The sequence below is a fragment of the Malurus melanocephalus genome, unplaced genomic scaffold (assembly GCF_030028575.1).
Source record: "Malurus melanocephalus ecotype Western Australia unplaced genomic scaffold, MMel_1.1 scaffold_65, whole genome shotgun sequence".
NCBI lineage: Eukaryota > Metazoa > Chordata > Aves > Passeriformes > Maluridae > Malurus > Malurus melanocephalus.
This window is the reverse complement of record NW_026623297.1, coordinates 2,336,796-2,354,643: the sequence shown is the minus strand read 5'-3', so window position 1 is coordinate 2,354,643 and position 17,848 is coordinate 2,336,796. Positions and strand designations below refer to the sequence as shown.

The following is a 17,848-nucleotide window of genomic DNA, read 5'->3' as shown; positions in this document are numbered from 1 at the left end:
CATGAAGACCTTACTGCAGCCAGCTGTCAGCTCCTGCCTCTCTGCTCCCATCTACTGTTTTGTTGTCACAAAGGCCTGGGAAACTTCTTCTGTGCAAGGTCAGGTAGGGTTAGTTACAGCCACCAGAGATGGCAGTGGATGGAAAGGTGCAGGTGGCAACAATGGTGTTGTTCAGACGCTCCTGACACACTGAAAACAGCATGTTTTCATGCTGTGGCCACATCAGAGAGAAACTGGGGCACTTCAGGGATTGGCCAGTAAAGAGCACAAAAAGAGAGCTTTTCTACCAATCTAGGTATTGTGCAGGGTTGTTTTTTTCAGCAAATAAACTTGAGGGGCTGTTAGGAACACTGCTGCTCACTACTCCTCCATATACAGGTGAACCAGTTACTTTCCCTTTGCAGGCACAGTCAGGGGAGCCTATCTGATTCTGGCACACTACTCAGTTTCACTTATTTTCCTTCACAGTCTTTCTAGCTTGGACACAATATCCTTTGCTTAGWTTCTCCCATCCTGAGCAAGGACCAGAGATAGAGGTGGCCCCATTTGAAAAGCAAAAGCTGAATGTCATTGTCATTTTAATTAATATCCTGCAGAGGCACGAAGAAAAGCAAATAAAAAAGGATGAAAGAAAATAAAAATCAAAACAAAATTAGGTCAATCCTCTTTCCTGAGGGATCTTCTGCAGACAACCCAAGGACCCTCTGCTCCCCACACCCTGCACTGCACCCTTCACTTTACTGTAGCCTGACATCCTACTTCCACCCTCCTKTCCTGGGGAGGCCAGCAGGCAGCCTTGGAAGGGGCAGAAAGCAATCCTGTTGTACAACACCAGTAATCTGACACTGCCTTTAACAAGATTATCTTGTATCCCTCTGTCCTCCCTCCCCCAACACATACAAGAAACCCTTTTTAAGGCCAGTGRTGGTTTGTTTCTCTACCCTGGGAAGCTTATGCTACCGAATAATCTGCACTTTTTTCCTCCCCGTGTTATTTCTGTCTGGGTGTTTCTCATTTTCTTCCATCTTATGCTTTTCCCTCCTGGCATTAATAACATTGTAGAGAATGATTTCAGATGGCAGACTAAGTGTGTGTTTCAGAGATGCAGCTTTGGACAGAAAAGGTTGGCTCTGTGAGACAGGGAGATGAAGAGGACATTTCCTGCGGTCTTGCTCACCACCAGGGACCACAGGCTAAGCATCCCCTGCGGAGCCATCAGGTTTCCCATCCAGTCAGACCATGGATGCTAACAGGCACTTAATTGTGGTGATGGGCAGAAGGGAAGAGGGGAAAAGGCAGGCAGCTAAATACAGTTACAGCAAAGGACTGCGTTTAAGGAGGTTGCACAAGTGAAGTGCCTYAAACACTGTCTGATGCACCCAGGGAGAGACAGGCAAGAAATATGACCCTGAGGGAGTCTTAAGAAAACTGCAGGATGAGAAAATAGGTGAAGCCTCGTATGAAAAAAGTCCCTTGCAGGACTGGAGGGATGAACATGGGAAGGAGACTAGTTATGGTTTATRAGGTAATTACATGTCTCTTAATCAGTAACGTTGCTTTCCCAAGAATCCTACAGGGGATTTCCAGGCTGCACATTGCTGTTTGTGGCTGGAGCAGAGAACTCAKGAGCTGCACGCTGTCGGGGTGAAAGCTTAGCACTGAGCTCACTGCAGGCTGGTCCCAAGCACTCAGGTTATCCCAGCCCAAGCTGAGCAGCTTTGCTGCAAAACCCTGCCTAGATTACCTGTCACTGCTGGCAAGCTGCCTCCCACGTACTGCAGAGCCTTGCTGGCACAACCAGGGTGGGTGGTTGGGTTTTCTTTTGGTTTTGTGTTTTTTTTGCTGATTCTTTCACAAGGAATGTGAGAAGACTCATCTATTCTTCCAGACACATATAGTTTAGAGGGGAAGGTCAGTTGGGTTATGTATTAACAGTACAGTGAGTGGCTTGTCAGACCAATTAACACAGAATTAAAAAACTTCTACCTGCAACCCTGGATTTAGGACTTCTGGGAAGAAGAGTTTGGATGCTAAAGGAAAGGAGACAACATTTGAGAAAGACTCAAACTTAACTTGCTACAGAGACAGCTCCTAAACTGCTACCATTCTACCATCCTAAACTGCTACCATACCTGCTAAAGTGTTAGAGTTCTAATTTTTAGAGAGTGAACAAGTACAACTCTACAGTCAACAGGAAAAACACTTCTGTGGATAAAAGACTCTAAGTTTTAATCTCACACTCACATGTTGTTCATCATATTTTTATACATACCTGAGCCTCTTTTTAATCGTCTTCTTGCAAGTTTAATTTGATCCTGAAGAATCTGGACCCAGTCCCTAGGACCAGGAAGTTTATCCACATGGTTAGCAGTGCAGTATTTTTCTGTAAAGACTGAAATAAAAAGATACCACCTTTTTGAAACGTGCCACCAAAAAATGGAGAAAAGGAGAGTGGAGAGGATTATAATCAAAATACATGAAACTATTCACTTTATCAAAAAGAATTTTAATGGCTCAATCCAGGATTGTGAGAATAAAGCCTAACGCAGCACTTCACAAGTTCRTCATTCAGAAGTCATTTTGCTGCATAAATATCACAGGAATGCCACTGCTAATAGTATAAAAGYCTGTCCCAGAGAAACATTCACACCTATTGTCTTTATGTATTTCACACGAAATTATCACAGAAAAATAATAGCGTACTTAGAACTGAGTCTCAGATGTGGCAGSCACTTGTAAATGTGGCCCCCTATACCGTACAAGTAGAGAACTGAAGATCTGGTCATTTTGTGGCCTCTTGGTCAGGTTCCTAAGGCTACAGACAAAGTGGTGAAAAACTAAAGTCCTACCACTGTGGAAATCTCCACAGTTCTTATACTGCCAAACCAGATGGAATAGAACTTTTATAAAGCTACAAAGAAAAAAAAAAAGGAAAAGAAGCACCATTATTGAGAAAAAAATAAATATCCTAMAGGCAACAATTTTCTCTTTTGTAAAAAAGGTACAGAGAGGGTCAACATTATCTTTAAATCCATATTTACAGCAAACCTAACAGTATTATACCAAAAATACATTATTATAAATGGAGTGAAACTGATGCAATTGATTTTCATCATGCAACTGAGAGGTGTGCAAAAAATAAACAGGAGCAGAAATAGAAAAAATATTCTTGCTGTTAGWATTGCTATTGTAAACTTGGTCAGAGGTCTCAGAGCCCAGTGTCCAATTATGACTGGCAAAYAAAGAGAGAAAGCTGGTCCCAGCTCAAGGAATTTGTAATCCTTGAGAATAAATATCACATAAATGGGATGGGGAAACGTGCAACAAAAAAAAAGACAATTCCAGTATTTTTATACACACACTTTTGAAACAGTTCTACCTGCTACGTGTAAGGGAACCAAAAGCAATCCCTCCCTCCAAATTGTTCCAGCTTCACAAAACATGGCATGGCAGCAACACAAAAATTGAAATAGCTTCACAAAACCATGGCATGGCAGGCATCAGCAACACTTTCCTGGGCAGTCTGATCTGCAAGGACATCAAACTCTGAGGGCTGCCCAGAGAAGTCAATACATCCCCACACATTCATAGTGTCTGATTTGCAACAAACATCATCTTTCTGAAGGTAGAAATAATCTTTCCCTTCTGAATCCATACAGYACCTGACACAACGGGAGCCTGATCAATGACTTGTGACTCCTATTTACTTAAAACAGACAACTGCTCAATGTGTGTTTAGGGAAATAACAATGTGGACAAGGAATGGGAATGCAACAGCAAGGAGGCAGGAGAATTGGGACCTGCCCCTTATAGCCCACCCACGCTGTATGGTATTAACAAACCCTCGATTCTAGAAACATAGACTGGTTTGAATTTAAAGGGGACTTCAAAGATCATCTAGTCCAACCCCATTGCCATGACCAGGGACATCTTGCACTTCATCAGATTGCTCAAAGCCTTGTCCAAGCTGATCTTAAACACTTCCAGGGATGAAGAACCCAAAGCATTTCTGGGCAAATTGTTCCAATGTCTCATCATCATCATCATCATAAACSAAGAGTTTTCCTAATGTCCAATTAAATGCACCCTCTTTCAGTTTAAAACCACTGCCCCCTTGTCCTGTCACTATGGGCTTTGGTAAAATATCCATCCTCATCTCTCTTACAAGCCCCCTTTATATATTAAACGGCCACAATAAGGTCTCCTTAGACCTCCTCTTCTTCAGGCTGCACCACCTCAAATCTCTCAACCTATCTTCATAGCAGAATGAAGGCTCCAGCCTTCTGACCATCCTGGTGGTCTCATCTGGAAYTGCTCCAACAGGGCCATGTGCTGGGGACCCCAGAGCTGGATGCAGTGTTGTAGRTGCCATCTCACCACAGTGGAGTAGAGGCACAGAATCATGCCCACAGTTCTTGTGATGCCATCTGGGACAAGGCTGGCTCTGATAGCTCATTGCTGGCTCCTATCTAACTTTCTTTTGGAGGTCAGTACCTCCAAATCCTCTGCAAGGTTGTTCTCAATCCCTTCAGCCCCCATTCTATACTGATACTGGGGATTGCCCTGAYSCAGATGCAGGACCTTGCACTTGGTCTTGTTAGACATCAGGAGATTCACACGGATCCCCTCCTTCAACCTGCCAAGGTCCTGGATGGCATCCCTTCCCTCATGTAAAGCAAGCACACCRCTCAGCCTGGTGYCATCTGCAAACTTGCTGAGGGTGTCCTAGAAACCACTGCCTGTGTCATTGATGAAAATATAAAATTGTATTGGTCCCACTACGGATCCCTGAGGGACACATCACACTTATATCTGAACACAGCTCATTGATTTCTGCAGGGAAAGAATTCACTGGCTGAATTTCTAGTCAACAACACAAAGGAAAAATAACTGCTTCTGACTAGTTTTATTTTTTCATCTTTTTTTTTTTTTCCCCCAGTTCTGCGTGAAAGACTCACAAGAGAAGCTGATTGCCCASGAGAAACACTGCAACTGATTCAACAAGTGCCTCTGAATACCCAAAGTCAAAAGAGAGAACTGCTCCCTGGCTAATCGTYCTGTTGCAGAAGCATTAAATTACTTCTAAGGACAGCAGTGAAAATGTTTTCAGACAGGAAGAGTGATTTTCAAACAAACAGTCCCTCCTTTAAATTTTCTACCCGTTTTTGTCATGAATGTAGCCTTTTGTATCTCTGTCATGGAAAAGGACTAAAAGTGCCACTAAAGGATATCAGGGCACGTGGTAGAGGAACGTCCTAATGATAATAATGCAAACAACAGAAAGTTGTTCTTGTGGAGATTTCATACTGGCTCAGTTATTTCTTGGAAAAAATGAAACCACAGTGTCTGACAGCCTGCTCTTTGGAGGGAAGAAGGGTCCTATTGGAGCCAGACTGAGTAAAGATCCACAGGATGTCAGACCTTGGCATCTTATTCCATCACAGCTTTTAGGGACAGGCTTCCCTATCAGAGATCAGGCACTAGCGTTTGGGCAATACTGTAAATGCCAATAAAGATTACTGTTATGGCAGTGGTACCGAGTAGTACCATCACAGATGAAATTTTTCTGTTGGAACTACAAGTCCYCCCTTTCTTCTCCTAAACTCAAGGGAAGAGGTTAAGCCAAGTCTYAGAATTTGCTGCAGTAATACAAGTTTAGCTACTGAGAAACATTGCTCTCTGAACCTATTTTAGTAGTGCTGTTACATTTACTGTAAAACATCTCTTTTTTCAAGTGCTGTTCAAATTAGAGTTTTTTTTAAGGTAATTTTTGAACTCTTCTTTCTTTCATTTAACTTATTTATTAAAGCTTTTAAGAACAATGAGATACAGATAGAGAGAATTAAGACTCAGATTTCGGCAGATTATTGAGCTCAAGAAAAGAAGGTACAAAACAGTGTTTGGGATTTAAACCTAAATACAAGCATAACTGTAAGAAAGCCTGTCAGCTGCTCCATAAGATGTATTAGCAGCATGACACAGGGACAACGTACACTCCTCTGCAGAACTGCACACTTGAGAAAGTCCTCCAAAGGCCTCCATGCCCAGCYTGCTGTTCAAAGCATGGCCAACTASATCAYGATGCTCTGCATCATGGCCAGTCACATTTTAAGTATTTCCAGGGATGGAGATCCTGCAGCTCCYTGGAGCCCCTAACTGCACTGCTCAACCACCCTTACATTGAAAATGCTTCTCCTTATATCAAATTGCAATTTTCCATGTGTTCAGTGCCTCTTGTACCTCTGAGAAGAGTCTGACTCCATTTCTCTACATCACCCCATTAGGTAGTTGTGAACAGCAGTAAGGTTCCTCCTGAATCATCTCTCCAGTTCACTCAGCCTCCCCTCATCTTGTACTGAAGTCGTAAGTCTTGGTGGCCCCTCCACAGGCCTCAAGCCACTTTGTCAATGCCTTTCTTTCATGGGGAGAAGAGTCCGAAAGTTGGCACAGAGGTGGCTGCAGAAGATTCTCCTGCCTCCTTCTGCTGCCAATGGATTTACAGAAGCTCTTCTCATTGCCCTGTGTCTCCTAAGTTAGCAATCTGTACCTGAGAACAAGTCACAGCCTCTAAAATTAGCTCCACTCTTAGAGGTTATTTTTGGCCTGTCTTTTGGTAATGTGGGTATTGTCCCTACAATATCAGATTTCAAAATAGAACCCAGTTCAGAATCTCTGGCCTAATACCAGCTCTTTATATATTGCCATCAYAGAGTTAGAAGGTACATGTGTTCTYCTAGAAGCTAGAAAGCWGTGATTGCTAGAAAAATCACCCAGCAAAAGGCTTACACCAAGAAATTTGCTCGCCCAAGATGCTTATGAGCATCAAACTCATCCCAGACCCAGTAYTATCTTCCCCCATCTCTTCCCAATCCAGCCAACTATTAAACATTTTACAAGRGCAGACAGTCAGATGCAGTGCAAGACTCAGAACTCTGACAGAAGCATATCAGTTACACTGTCATTATGTTTTCAAGATTTCTTTGCATCTCTGATATCTGGGGAAAAAAAATAATTATCTTATATGAACACTGAGTTTCTAACCTTAGAGCCTGACTTCAGAAACCAGGATCACTGGCTTAAAATTAACACAAGCTGTCCCTGTAGAAGCTATTTTTAACARGTGAATGAAAGGGAATAAAAATAAGACTGCATATTTTAATAGACCTAACACACGTCAGAAATTCTAATCCCCTTACACTCTCTTTAGCTGRGAATATGTTCTAATTACACATACGAAAGAAAGCAGAACACATACCTTTTATTGCACCCACAATATTTTGGTCTAGTCCTTTCCGGTTGTCATTGAGCCCTCTTTTCCTTTTGCCATTTGGTAAAGAGTTAGCCAAAGTCTTGTCATCAAAAAATGCACAGACCAGCTTCCTAAAGAGCAGACTTCCTGAGCGAGTATAGTTTGATAGTATAGAGTCCAGCTGAGATTTCGGCATGAAGACATCAAAGCCTTCTGCAAGTTGCACTTCTGGCTACCAAAAGAATACAAATGTTTTAATTAAACGAGCATTCAAAGACATTATTTTACTTCAATCATGCATCTGGTGAGACTTAACAATCACTTCATCAAACCATGTATCCTTTCCCAGCTATTCAGGCCACAGCAGCCTAATTCACTGAAATCAAACCCYATCAGTAAATAAGCACCTTAAAAGGCAAATCAAACAATCACACTCCTGTCTAGCGTCTRTAAAAGTTAACAATTACAGACATAATTTCTAGGGTACAGCTAATGAAGAGACAAGAAATACCTTTCAGTGTTGGGTTATAATGACAAAGCAGAGATTGCACAGCAGTGCTCCTAAGCGATGCTTTTTGGACATTTATCTAACTATTTAATGGACTTGTTTCACTGCCAAATGCTGTGAAYGAGTGTGCTGTGGGGCAGCCAGGCACTTCCAAGAAGCAGAAATGTAGGGACACTGGCCCATTCTATGTGGCTTCCCAAGAGGGCTTCCAGTGAAGATATGGCCCATATGAGTATAAGAACATTATGAGTTTGAGGTTGGCCCTGGAGCCAGTACTTGCTGAGCATCCATTTGTCCCTCCTTTTCATATTCCCAAAACGCATGTTTAGAAGAGGATAATGTTAGACAGACAGCTTATTTCAGCACAAAAATTCTCAACAGTGRATCATAGGGATTTAGGTGACTGCCAGAAAGTGAAATGGAGGGGAAGAAGAGAAAAGAAAATAATGCTGTATTTCAAAGAGTCTTCTCTCAAGTACACTGAGGGCCAAAGCAGACAAAGGCCTTTGAGGAAGTCCCCTTACCAAGAGTCTTTTTGCTGCCCCTGTCTGTACATATCAGAAATTACAAGAACAGTGTTTGCAGAATTTTCTTCTACAAGTGCCACACAAAGCTTACAGTAAGACTTCTTCATGGAATAATTATATATCTAGAATGAWGACACATTGTGAATAAAGTAAATTTTAAAAAATATTAATTAGAATTTGGCAAGGAGGTAAAAGAATCAGTGTCATGATGTGAGGAAATAAGTCMACGTTACAGCCTTGCTCCTAAGAACTTGCTCTTCTTTTCCCCTACATGAAAATATATCCACCAACAATGGTGCATTTTCAAAGATGTTTACAGAGCAAGAGCAAATGCCATCTCCCATCATATCACCTGCAAACATCTTGAGTCTAGACAGAAGAAAGAGCTGCCAGTCTCAGAACAATTTGGCTGTGTAATTSTTTTCTCATGGATTTCTAAAAATCAGTATCAGTGTTGCAGACAGTAGAATATTTTCAAAGCATGTACTATCATGGGATATGGATGTATACTATGTGATAAAACCAAAGATTACAATGCTTTGGGAAGCCAGGATGAAGAATCTTAAAATATACAGATAGCAACAACATCAAAAAAAAAGATCTAAGAAGTATGTAATTTCTCAGCTTGTTCTGGATGAAAAATTGTTTTTTACTTCAAGAACTTTCAAAATGCTGGATCTAGCAAAACAGCCAGTTACTGACATTTGACAATATTCGGACGTAGGTGGGTTTTTAACATGTTACTTCTAAACTTCTGGTGACAGCAAAAATTTTCAAGAGTAAATAAATGTGGGCCAAGTTCACAACTTGGGAAGAATTCTGCTTCATGTAAATCAAAAACCAGAATGTGGCTGACATAGTGATGAAAGATACCTGCCCTATTCTGTTACTTAGGTCTTGTGATAGCCATCTAAGATGACCTCATTGACACAGACACCCAGGGCAGAGAAATTATAGAACCATAGAAATGTTTAGGTTGGAAAAAGACTTAAAGATCATTGAGTAYAGCCATTAACCCATCACTAAACCATGTTCCCAAGTACCACATCTACGTATCTTTTAAACGCCTCCATGGAGGGTGACTGCTACCACTTCTCTGGGCAGCCTGTTTCCAGTGCTTGATAACCMTTTTGGGGAAGAAATTTTTTCTAATATCCAAAATAAACCTTCCCTGGTGCAACTCGAGGCCATTTCCTCTTGTCAYATCACTTATTAGTTGGGAGAAGAGACCAACCCCTACCTGGCTACACCCTCCTGTCAGGTAATTGCAGAGAGTGATAAGATCCCCCCTGCACCTTCTTTTCTCCAGGATAAACACATCCAGCTCCATTCCCCTTCTCTGGACATGCTCCAGCACCTCAATGTCCCTGTYGTAGTAAGGATCCCAAAACTGACCCCAGGATTTGACGTGAAGCCTCACCAGTGCCAAGTTCAGAGGGACAGTTACTGCCCTGGTCCTGCTGGCCACACTATTACTGGTACAATCACCAAAGCCAGTTATTCCTAGCACCTTTTCTGACACCTCCTGCTTAAAACCCAAAAAGCCAGAAGGATCATGAGGCCCTGCTGACATCTTCTGTATTTGTACTGAAAAATCAAAATCAAATGAGATTTTTCTCTTCTGCTCTGTGAGTGGTTTCCCTCTTCCCTGGTCCTAACTTAGGACGCTTGGCATTACACTTTGACAGCTGCACCAACCACCTGACAATACAGCTGTAAAATACATTTCAAACCTTACCATTGCATCAGCATGGAGGAGTCAGTATTATTTCAGTTTTGACTATTTTATTCTTAAGATAGGGATTAATCTGTTTATTGGTGAAACAGTTTGAAGGCAAAACTATGATTTACCCTTGCTTTCCTTTATTAGTTAGCTATTCTTCAATCAAAGACAATCAGTAATCATTTGAACTTTAGGATCATTTTGAACGTGATTTCTCAAAGAAAAAGTACCTGATAATAGATAATGATTATGGCAAAAGGAACTGGTGGGTAAACTATTTGTGCACAACAAAATAAATAAGACCTGAATGCTAAAGGCTTTAGCTGTGCTGAAATTAACAGGCAGCGAATTAGATTTAATCCTAGATATTTTAGTAGGTTGTAATACAAATTAGAAATTATTAGGTTATATTTGAAATATTACAACTGTAAAACAAACACAAGAAAGCTCAACTAAGAGTTGTAATCAGATCATTATATTTAAAAAGCAGACTCTCTCATCCATAGGCCAGATYAAGGGTTTGTCTCACAACATTTTCCACCTCCGTAAGTAGCAGTATTTCATCTCAGCAGGTCTGAACTAATTGCACTGGTTTTGGCAGCCCTAATTTTATGCCCATTTGGATTTTTCTTAAAGTTCAATAAATGTTGGCAAAATAGCAGTGGCAGCAGTGGTGTGATACAACACACRCTACAGAAAACCTTTGGAATATTCTCCAGGGAACATTCATTTATCGTGCTTTGTAAAACGTCCTTCAGGTTTTTTCAGGYACACAGACATGTCGGTTGTGTGCACACCAGAGACACTTAGAAAAAAGTAGAAAAAGATAATGCTGCCATTCATTCTGAAAGAAGTGACTTTCTTTAGCCTTCTCAAAATATTTAAGGTCACATTTTATTTTTGCATTAAATACATCTGTTTTCAGAACTCAAATGTTTTCCTTCCAAAGACAAAACAAAATCAATTTGTTTGTCTCAGGGTTCTGGCTCTGTAAATTTAGTCAAACAACTGTTGTGACAAGCAGAGGCTGTAGCATGGGAGGACAGATGAAGACCTGATTTATGAACCACATGTTTTCTCTTYTTTTTTTCCTTAGGTCAAACTGGCAACTACAAAGAATCGTGTCCAGTGATGGAACACATTCATAAAGCCAAATTAAATTCCATTGCAAGTACAAAACTGTTTTCAAAACCGTGTTTCAAGCTGACAAGAGTGCCACAAGCAAAGAAAAATTAGAAGCACAAATTGCATACTGCAGATAAATTACCAGTCCTCCCCAAACCTCTACCTCAAACATTATTAAGCTCCGCACTACAAAAGGAAACCTGCTGAAAAAAAGCATCAAACTAGTTACTCTGTATCACTACACTGACTCTATGGCATGAGACCACAACCTAATTAGTGGTGTGGCTTGCATCTCTGTAACTGAATTATCCTGACTGCTCTTTTTTATTATTAGTTCCCTCTTCCAGAAGGATAGAATATTATCTGCTGCATTGTTTTCATTTACGCTTAYTGATACTGAATTTAATTATATTTTCCTAGCTCACAGTACTTAGGAAATTGGAAAGAGCCTCCTCAAAATTAAAAATATATTAGAGGAATTAATGAGCAGTTTACTCGTYGGTGAACTGGTTCGGATGACATCAATTTGGTCATTAAACAAAACCAATCATCCACCAGACACATGAAATTTCTATCAACGTGTACATGAATCAAGAAAGCATGCTTACTGCAATTTTCTATGGGAAAARTGCACATTCTTGAAGTGGCAAATTTTGGCCTCTTTTATGACACTGACCACATCAACAGTGCTGAGGTCCTCCTCCAGCACCCACAGCAGTTAAGACAAAGTGACCAGATCCAGTAAAGAYTGAATATGAAGTTTATAGAGATGAGGAGTCCCCCAAAGCCAGTGGGACCAGACAGAAAGGAAGGCACATAAATACTCCTTGGCAGGATAAAGACACACATGTGGACTAYATGTGTTCATCAGCAAAGAGGGGCCTGTGAATGTTTTATATACCTTACACTTTTCATGGCTCCTCATCTCAACCATGGCTCTTGGCACTAGGAGAGAYGAAGAACAAGCTTCCAGCAAGAGCTCAAAAAACAGGAGCCTTGAACTCTAGGGAAAACCTCATGTTTGTGAAAGTTGGGAAAAAAAACCCCAAAACCCTGTAATGAGCACTCTACACCGCTAACCCTAACATCTCCGTTCACCCCTACCCTAGATTTGCTTGTTTATTGTAACAAAAAGTGGGAAGATGCATCAATGGGACTTGAATACTGATTCTCCTGAACAAGTTAGTACTTCAAAATCTTACAATCCTGCATATTAAAATTTTAACTTACATCTGACGAAGCTGATTCAAGGATAATTCCAAACCCTGAAACAGGGGTTTCTGGTTTCAGGGGAGGTTCAATTGCTTGCAGACTTGGTCGTTCTGAGTCTGCTGACAGCCTCTTCTCATTCTCTGCAGTGCTGGGTTTCTTATTCATGGTAACTGGCTCAACTGCTTTGAGGGGCAGTTTTCTCTTTTTATTTCTCTTTCTTGATATTGTTGACTTCTGTGCACACATCAGAGGAACGGAAGGCTGCTGTCTGTTTTGAGTCCCAACTGAATGAAAGAAATTAATGCATTCATTTTAAAGATAAAACCCCATGAATAACCATAGATGCACCATTAAACTACTGACACACTGAACTTATTTTCTGGGTAAGTGATGTGATTTTCAGGGCTGCTGATGCATAGGAAAMAAATAAGTTTTATCACCTTTGCATAATTTTCCAATCTTTACAATGGGGATAATGACAGTGAGCTCTGCTGTGAGSCTTTTCCAGTCACACTGATGAACAGTATTTTAGGAAAATCAGGAATATGCAGTTCTTTTTCCTAGTGACCACTGGATGGTTGGTGACATGAAGCACTTAAGTGATGATTAATTTGTGCGCCCTCTGGATGACTGAGAATTTCACTGTCTTTGAGGATGTCTTCCTGATAAAGTAAGATAATACAAGTGCTAATGCAATTACAGTTATTTTTATGACTGTGGTCTCCAAGTTAATTAGCTCAGCAAGAATATTTCAAGTACCATTATGTCAAGAATGAGTGAAAACATTATTCAGTAGTTTAATTTCTGGGAAAAAAAGTAACCCAAAGTTGTGTCTGTTTTGCTCATACAGAAAAACTGACATGTATTACCTCTGAATTACAAGAAACTGTATTTTATATTTAATAATATTTTGCATTTTCCAGTATCCACAATCATTTGTATAAATTAAGGCACCGATCCTGAACCTCTATCAATATGAACAAGTCCTCCAGAAGAATGCTATCAAGATACAATTACTGGTGTGGGTAAATCTCTAAGATCAAGGTTGAAACAAACAAAAAGCCGGAAGTGTTATACAAGCAGATCAAACTCATTCAAGGTGTGAGTGAGCTACAAAAGGGCCTCATCTACAAAGCCTGACGAAATAAAGAAACTTTAGATTACTGTTTATTAAAAGATTACTRGACTATTTCACTTCTGGCAAGGATTTACAAGACTGTGATGTGCAGTTTATAATTAAGACAGTAGGGTGTTTGAATACTAAAGTAAGTTATTACACTGTCACTTACAAGTTTGCATTTTTAGTGTTTTTTTAATCAACAAAAATGCCAAATGATTTTTTTTTTCCTCTGCAAAATAATTTCAGATTTCAGAAACTATGAAGTATTTGCAGTGAATCAAGAGCTTCACGAATTAACACGGTACTTACTCTGTAGATACATAATAAAGAAATGTTCCTGCTACTGAGGAGTCAGCTTTTTTGGCACAGACCCCAGTTCTGCAGCTCTCACTCACAAGCCATTTTTCAATCACACATGTAACTTAAATGAAATTGGTGTGACTRCATAAAGAATCCCATGTACCAGCAAAGATTGTAAAACTGGGCTTTTGTGTTCCTCTTCGCCAGTTGATGACCTCTAGAAAAGCATTTTTATGTGTGTCAAMTGATATTACAAAACCTGTCTGATCCTTCCCATCACTCAATCAAACATTATACACTGTGGAGACAAGGAGTTTAGTCAGCCCTTCACTCCACCCATATTTCAGTTAATTACTCAACACTCCCTTTTCTCAGAGGCCTTATCCAGCCTCTCCAAGAGAGAAACATCCATGGCTCAGTCCCCATCATTCATGCTGGATGGACAAGTCACTTGACACATCTTCAACATCTCTATCTCCTCATTAGTACCAACACAAATTTTTAGGGAGCAGAGAGGCTGCAGCTTCACATCAGCCTATGACTACTTAACTCTACCTACTAAATCCTCATTATCTTGCTGGCTCAAATGGTCTTCAGCACTGATCTGYTTCAGCTCCCAACCAAGTAGAAAACAAAACTCAGTAATTTTCCCCAGTGAACACATTACTGCTGGTGTACACACTGAAAGCTGGTACTTCACAGCCAGAAGAAGGGTGGAGGCCATAACATGCAGTGACTAGCTCAGCTAAGACTGAGAGCTGAAAGAAGTTTGAATGAAGAGCTTTGTTAACTATCAGTCGCCTTTAAATTATTTCTTACCCCTAAGATGAGAGAACTGGTAAGCAGAACACAGGTAAGTAACATCTGGCACCCCTGAATCAATGCACCGTGAAAGCAATATGTGGTTATGGCATATTGACCTGCCCACTCACCTCCCATTATGTATCTGATCATACCAGGGTCTTTTCAATTTAGCCTTAAAAAGCAACGAGATAAAATCCCATCTTACAGGTAAGGATCTGAGGAGAAAAAAATTGCACTTCCAAGAAACCTGTGAAAATTTGACTTTGAATGGTATGTCAGGAGAGCAGGAAACAGTCCAGGTTTTCCTGAGTGCCCACACAGACTCTGGTTTCCTAGACTGTTCTCTAACAGGAAGACCACAGAACAGTTTGGGTTTGGAAGGGACCTCCAAAAACCATCTCAACCAACACCCCTGCAACAAGCCAGCCCATCTTCAAACTAGATTCTTGTGACAGCCACGCACATATGGGATTGTCACTGTACCTGCTTGAAGCTGCATCAATTTTCGCATGGTCTTGAGCTCTTGAAGAATCGCCTGTARGGTTGACTGGCAATTACACGTACAGCAGTTTGGTCCAACTGATGAATTCACCAWTGGGATTTCTCCTAAAATAGAGGAATGAAATAGAGGAGAAGAGACAATGTAACCCACACAAAAGCACCCAAATGACAATTAGCAGCTAGTGGAACTATGATCAATATACCAGATTGCGAAATTAGATCCAAAGCATGAAAGCAAATAATTTTCAATGTGGTCCCTTTTAAAAGGAAGGGACCACTAGTTTTTATTCAATTACAAATACAGGCAATTATATTGAGTTGGGATGCAATGTTACATGGGCTGCAGAAGAATGCTCAGAGTGTGAATATAATGCACTCCTCACAGTAGGGCWCTCTATTGTCAGGCTGGTTCATCTTGAATAACAAAAGCACCAAACCTCATTACAAACATACTTATTTTATCACACACACACAAAAAAGTCCATCTCCCTGAACAGTCTTACAAAGAACGAAGACAGTCTGTGTAATAAAGGTTTGTACTGTACATAAAATGAGGGTCTAGGAATTTTTAAACTGCTTGAATGTTACATGTGATTCTTTCCTATGTGAAGAATTGAGAATGAAAATAAAATACTCTGTCTGGAAATAATAAAAAAAGGACAGAAAAGAACCACCAGCCATGAAAACTTCCAAATCTGCTCTTCTGTTAGCTAGGGTGGGATTTTTTTTAGGTTTTCCATCATTGTGACCTACAAGCTGGGCTTTCCACAGCTTCCCCTTGAAAATTGATACAGTAATTCAAGAAACTAATTTTGAGTCATAATTCTTGCTAGTGTTTAACTAAACTAATTCTAGTTCTAGCCCTCAGCAATGCCATTATTACTGCCGTACTTTCCAGAATTGTTCTGAATTAAAACASGCTGTAACTGCTGAGGGATTTCCAACTTTGCCTGGATAGTTGTATCCTGCATTTGAGTTAAAGACAGCTGTAACCCTAGTTTTAACAATGCAAATAAAAATTTCAAAATTCAACAAAACACTTAACAATATCTGGTTGAAACTGAGACTATYGTTTCCTTTCCAAATGTGCTTACAGTAATTTAAATGGATAGCTATTTTACTGATTATCAAAGAATACGAGAGGAGGGATGAACATTTTATGAAGATAGGTACAAATGCATCCAACAAAAATCACCTCACTTGGTGTCATATGTGGACTTCAGACAGTGTATTTCCCATTTTCTTCCACAGCCTGACACATATCAGGTGCACTTTAATCATTACCTAGCTAAAGTGAACATAAGCAATTAATTTAATCTCCACTTATAAATCTTCCATTTTTTTTATTACTTCTGCTTTCCTGTGAAGCCAAACCAGGTTATTAATACCTTTTTAGGTTTGGTTCTTCTATCAGAGCTCCCTGATGTCAGACCCAAACAGATCCCCTAACTTTAATCCTCACTTGAAATAGCTGAAAATCTGGCCATCACTAAATCACTCTCACCCTTTCCTAATTCTTCCAATCTATCCCTCAATTCTCAAATCTCTCTTTCTAGGCACTTGTTCTCTACTTCCCTCCACACAGTCCTTCAGATCTGAAGCAGAATCTACCAGACYTGAGCAAACTGATGGTCATGCTCAAAGTGAGCTACTCGTAAAGCTAAACTATTGCATCATTTAATGACTGCTGACATCTTTTGGGTGTCACTCTCCCCTTTTCCTCAGGTACTTASATTGTCCACACTACTGCAATTACAAATTTTGGTATTTTAAAATAYCATCCACGAACAAAATCTGTTAAACTGCATTAAGACAGTAGTTTAAAAAATCCCTGCAAATCTACCTAATGTGAATGCAATAGCTCCACTGGCTTCATCTCTCCTAGGTTCAAATAAAACAAATTTTTAGAACTAAAAAGTTATCTGGAAAACAGGCTGGAAGTCTCAAACTGAAACAAAAATGTTTCTGACTCAGCAGAACTGCCTAGTTTGATCTCAACCTTCCTTTGTACACTGTCTATTCACTGGAAGTTCCTTGGGGCATGGATGGGATTTTACCTTTTCAATGGTCCATTAAGTGTTTAGCCCATTGTTGAAGGTACAGAGGGAAAAAAAAAGGAATGTTATCTTTAGCTTTACAGCAGATGAATCAGAATCCTTCAGCCTGGCTCCACCAATACCCTTTATATACCTGTTATAAGTAGATTTTAAGTAGATGAATTTCAAAACTACTTATAATAGCACCAGCATAACTCCATGAGTACTCTTTCAGTAAGATAAGCAAGTACCCTAGAAATGGGAGTCCCAGGAAATTAGGAGTTTTATTAACAGAAAACAAATACAAAGAACATCCTTCAGTGCTTTCTCAGTTGTTTTAGACTAAAAGCTCTTCAGGATAAAGCCTGCACTCTCTCTTAATCAGAATCCAATATTCTCATGGGCTTCTGGAAATGGTATCTGAGAAACTATGGGGGAAACAGGATTGGTGTCTTTTGCTTCCTTCTTAACGAAGACTCTACATCATGGTGAATTASATGTGAAAACTTGAACGAATTGTATCAGTAAATACCTGTACATCTTTCCTGTTGCAATATAACATGTTCCTAATGAAAACACAGAGGCTCCTGATGGAAAACCAAAGGGTCTATTTTCCCATTGCAGCATAGGGGATTTACATTATAATCCCCATTAGCATTGATAGAAATTACCCATGTAAATCTACTATAGGTACTGGGAATGGGAAAAGAGACCACCAATATTTCAAATCAAAGCAGGGTTCT

At 40.1% G+C, this 17,848-nt stretch overlaps 1 protein-coding gene across 2 annotated transcripts in view; it reads right to left on the bottom strand.

Annotated features, from left to right (window-relative positions):
* BEND7 (BEN domain containing 7) overlaps positions 1–17,848 on the bottom strand; it is a 46,375-nt gene that overhangs the window by 12,506 nt on the left and 16,021 nt on the right. For both annotated transcript variants that reach the window (XM_057366448.1, XM_057366449.1), the window contains exons 4-7: positions 15,052–15,174; positions 12,363–12,628; positions 7,256–7,481; positions 2,273–2,392 (exon numbers count right to left, since the gene is read on the bottom strand). In XM_057366448.1, the coding sequence (XP_057222431.1) occupies positions 2,273–2,392; positions 7,256–7,481; positions 12,363–12,628; positions 15,052–15,174 (735 nt within the window). The remainder of the gene's footprint in view (positions 1–2,272; positions 2,393–7,255; positions 7,482–12,362; positions 12,629–15,051; positions 15,175–17,848) is intronic.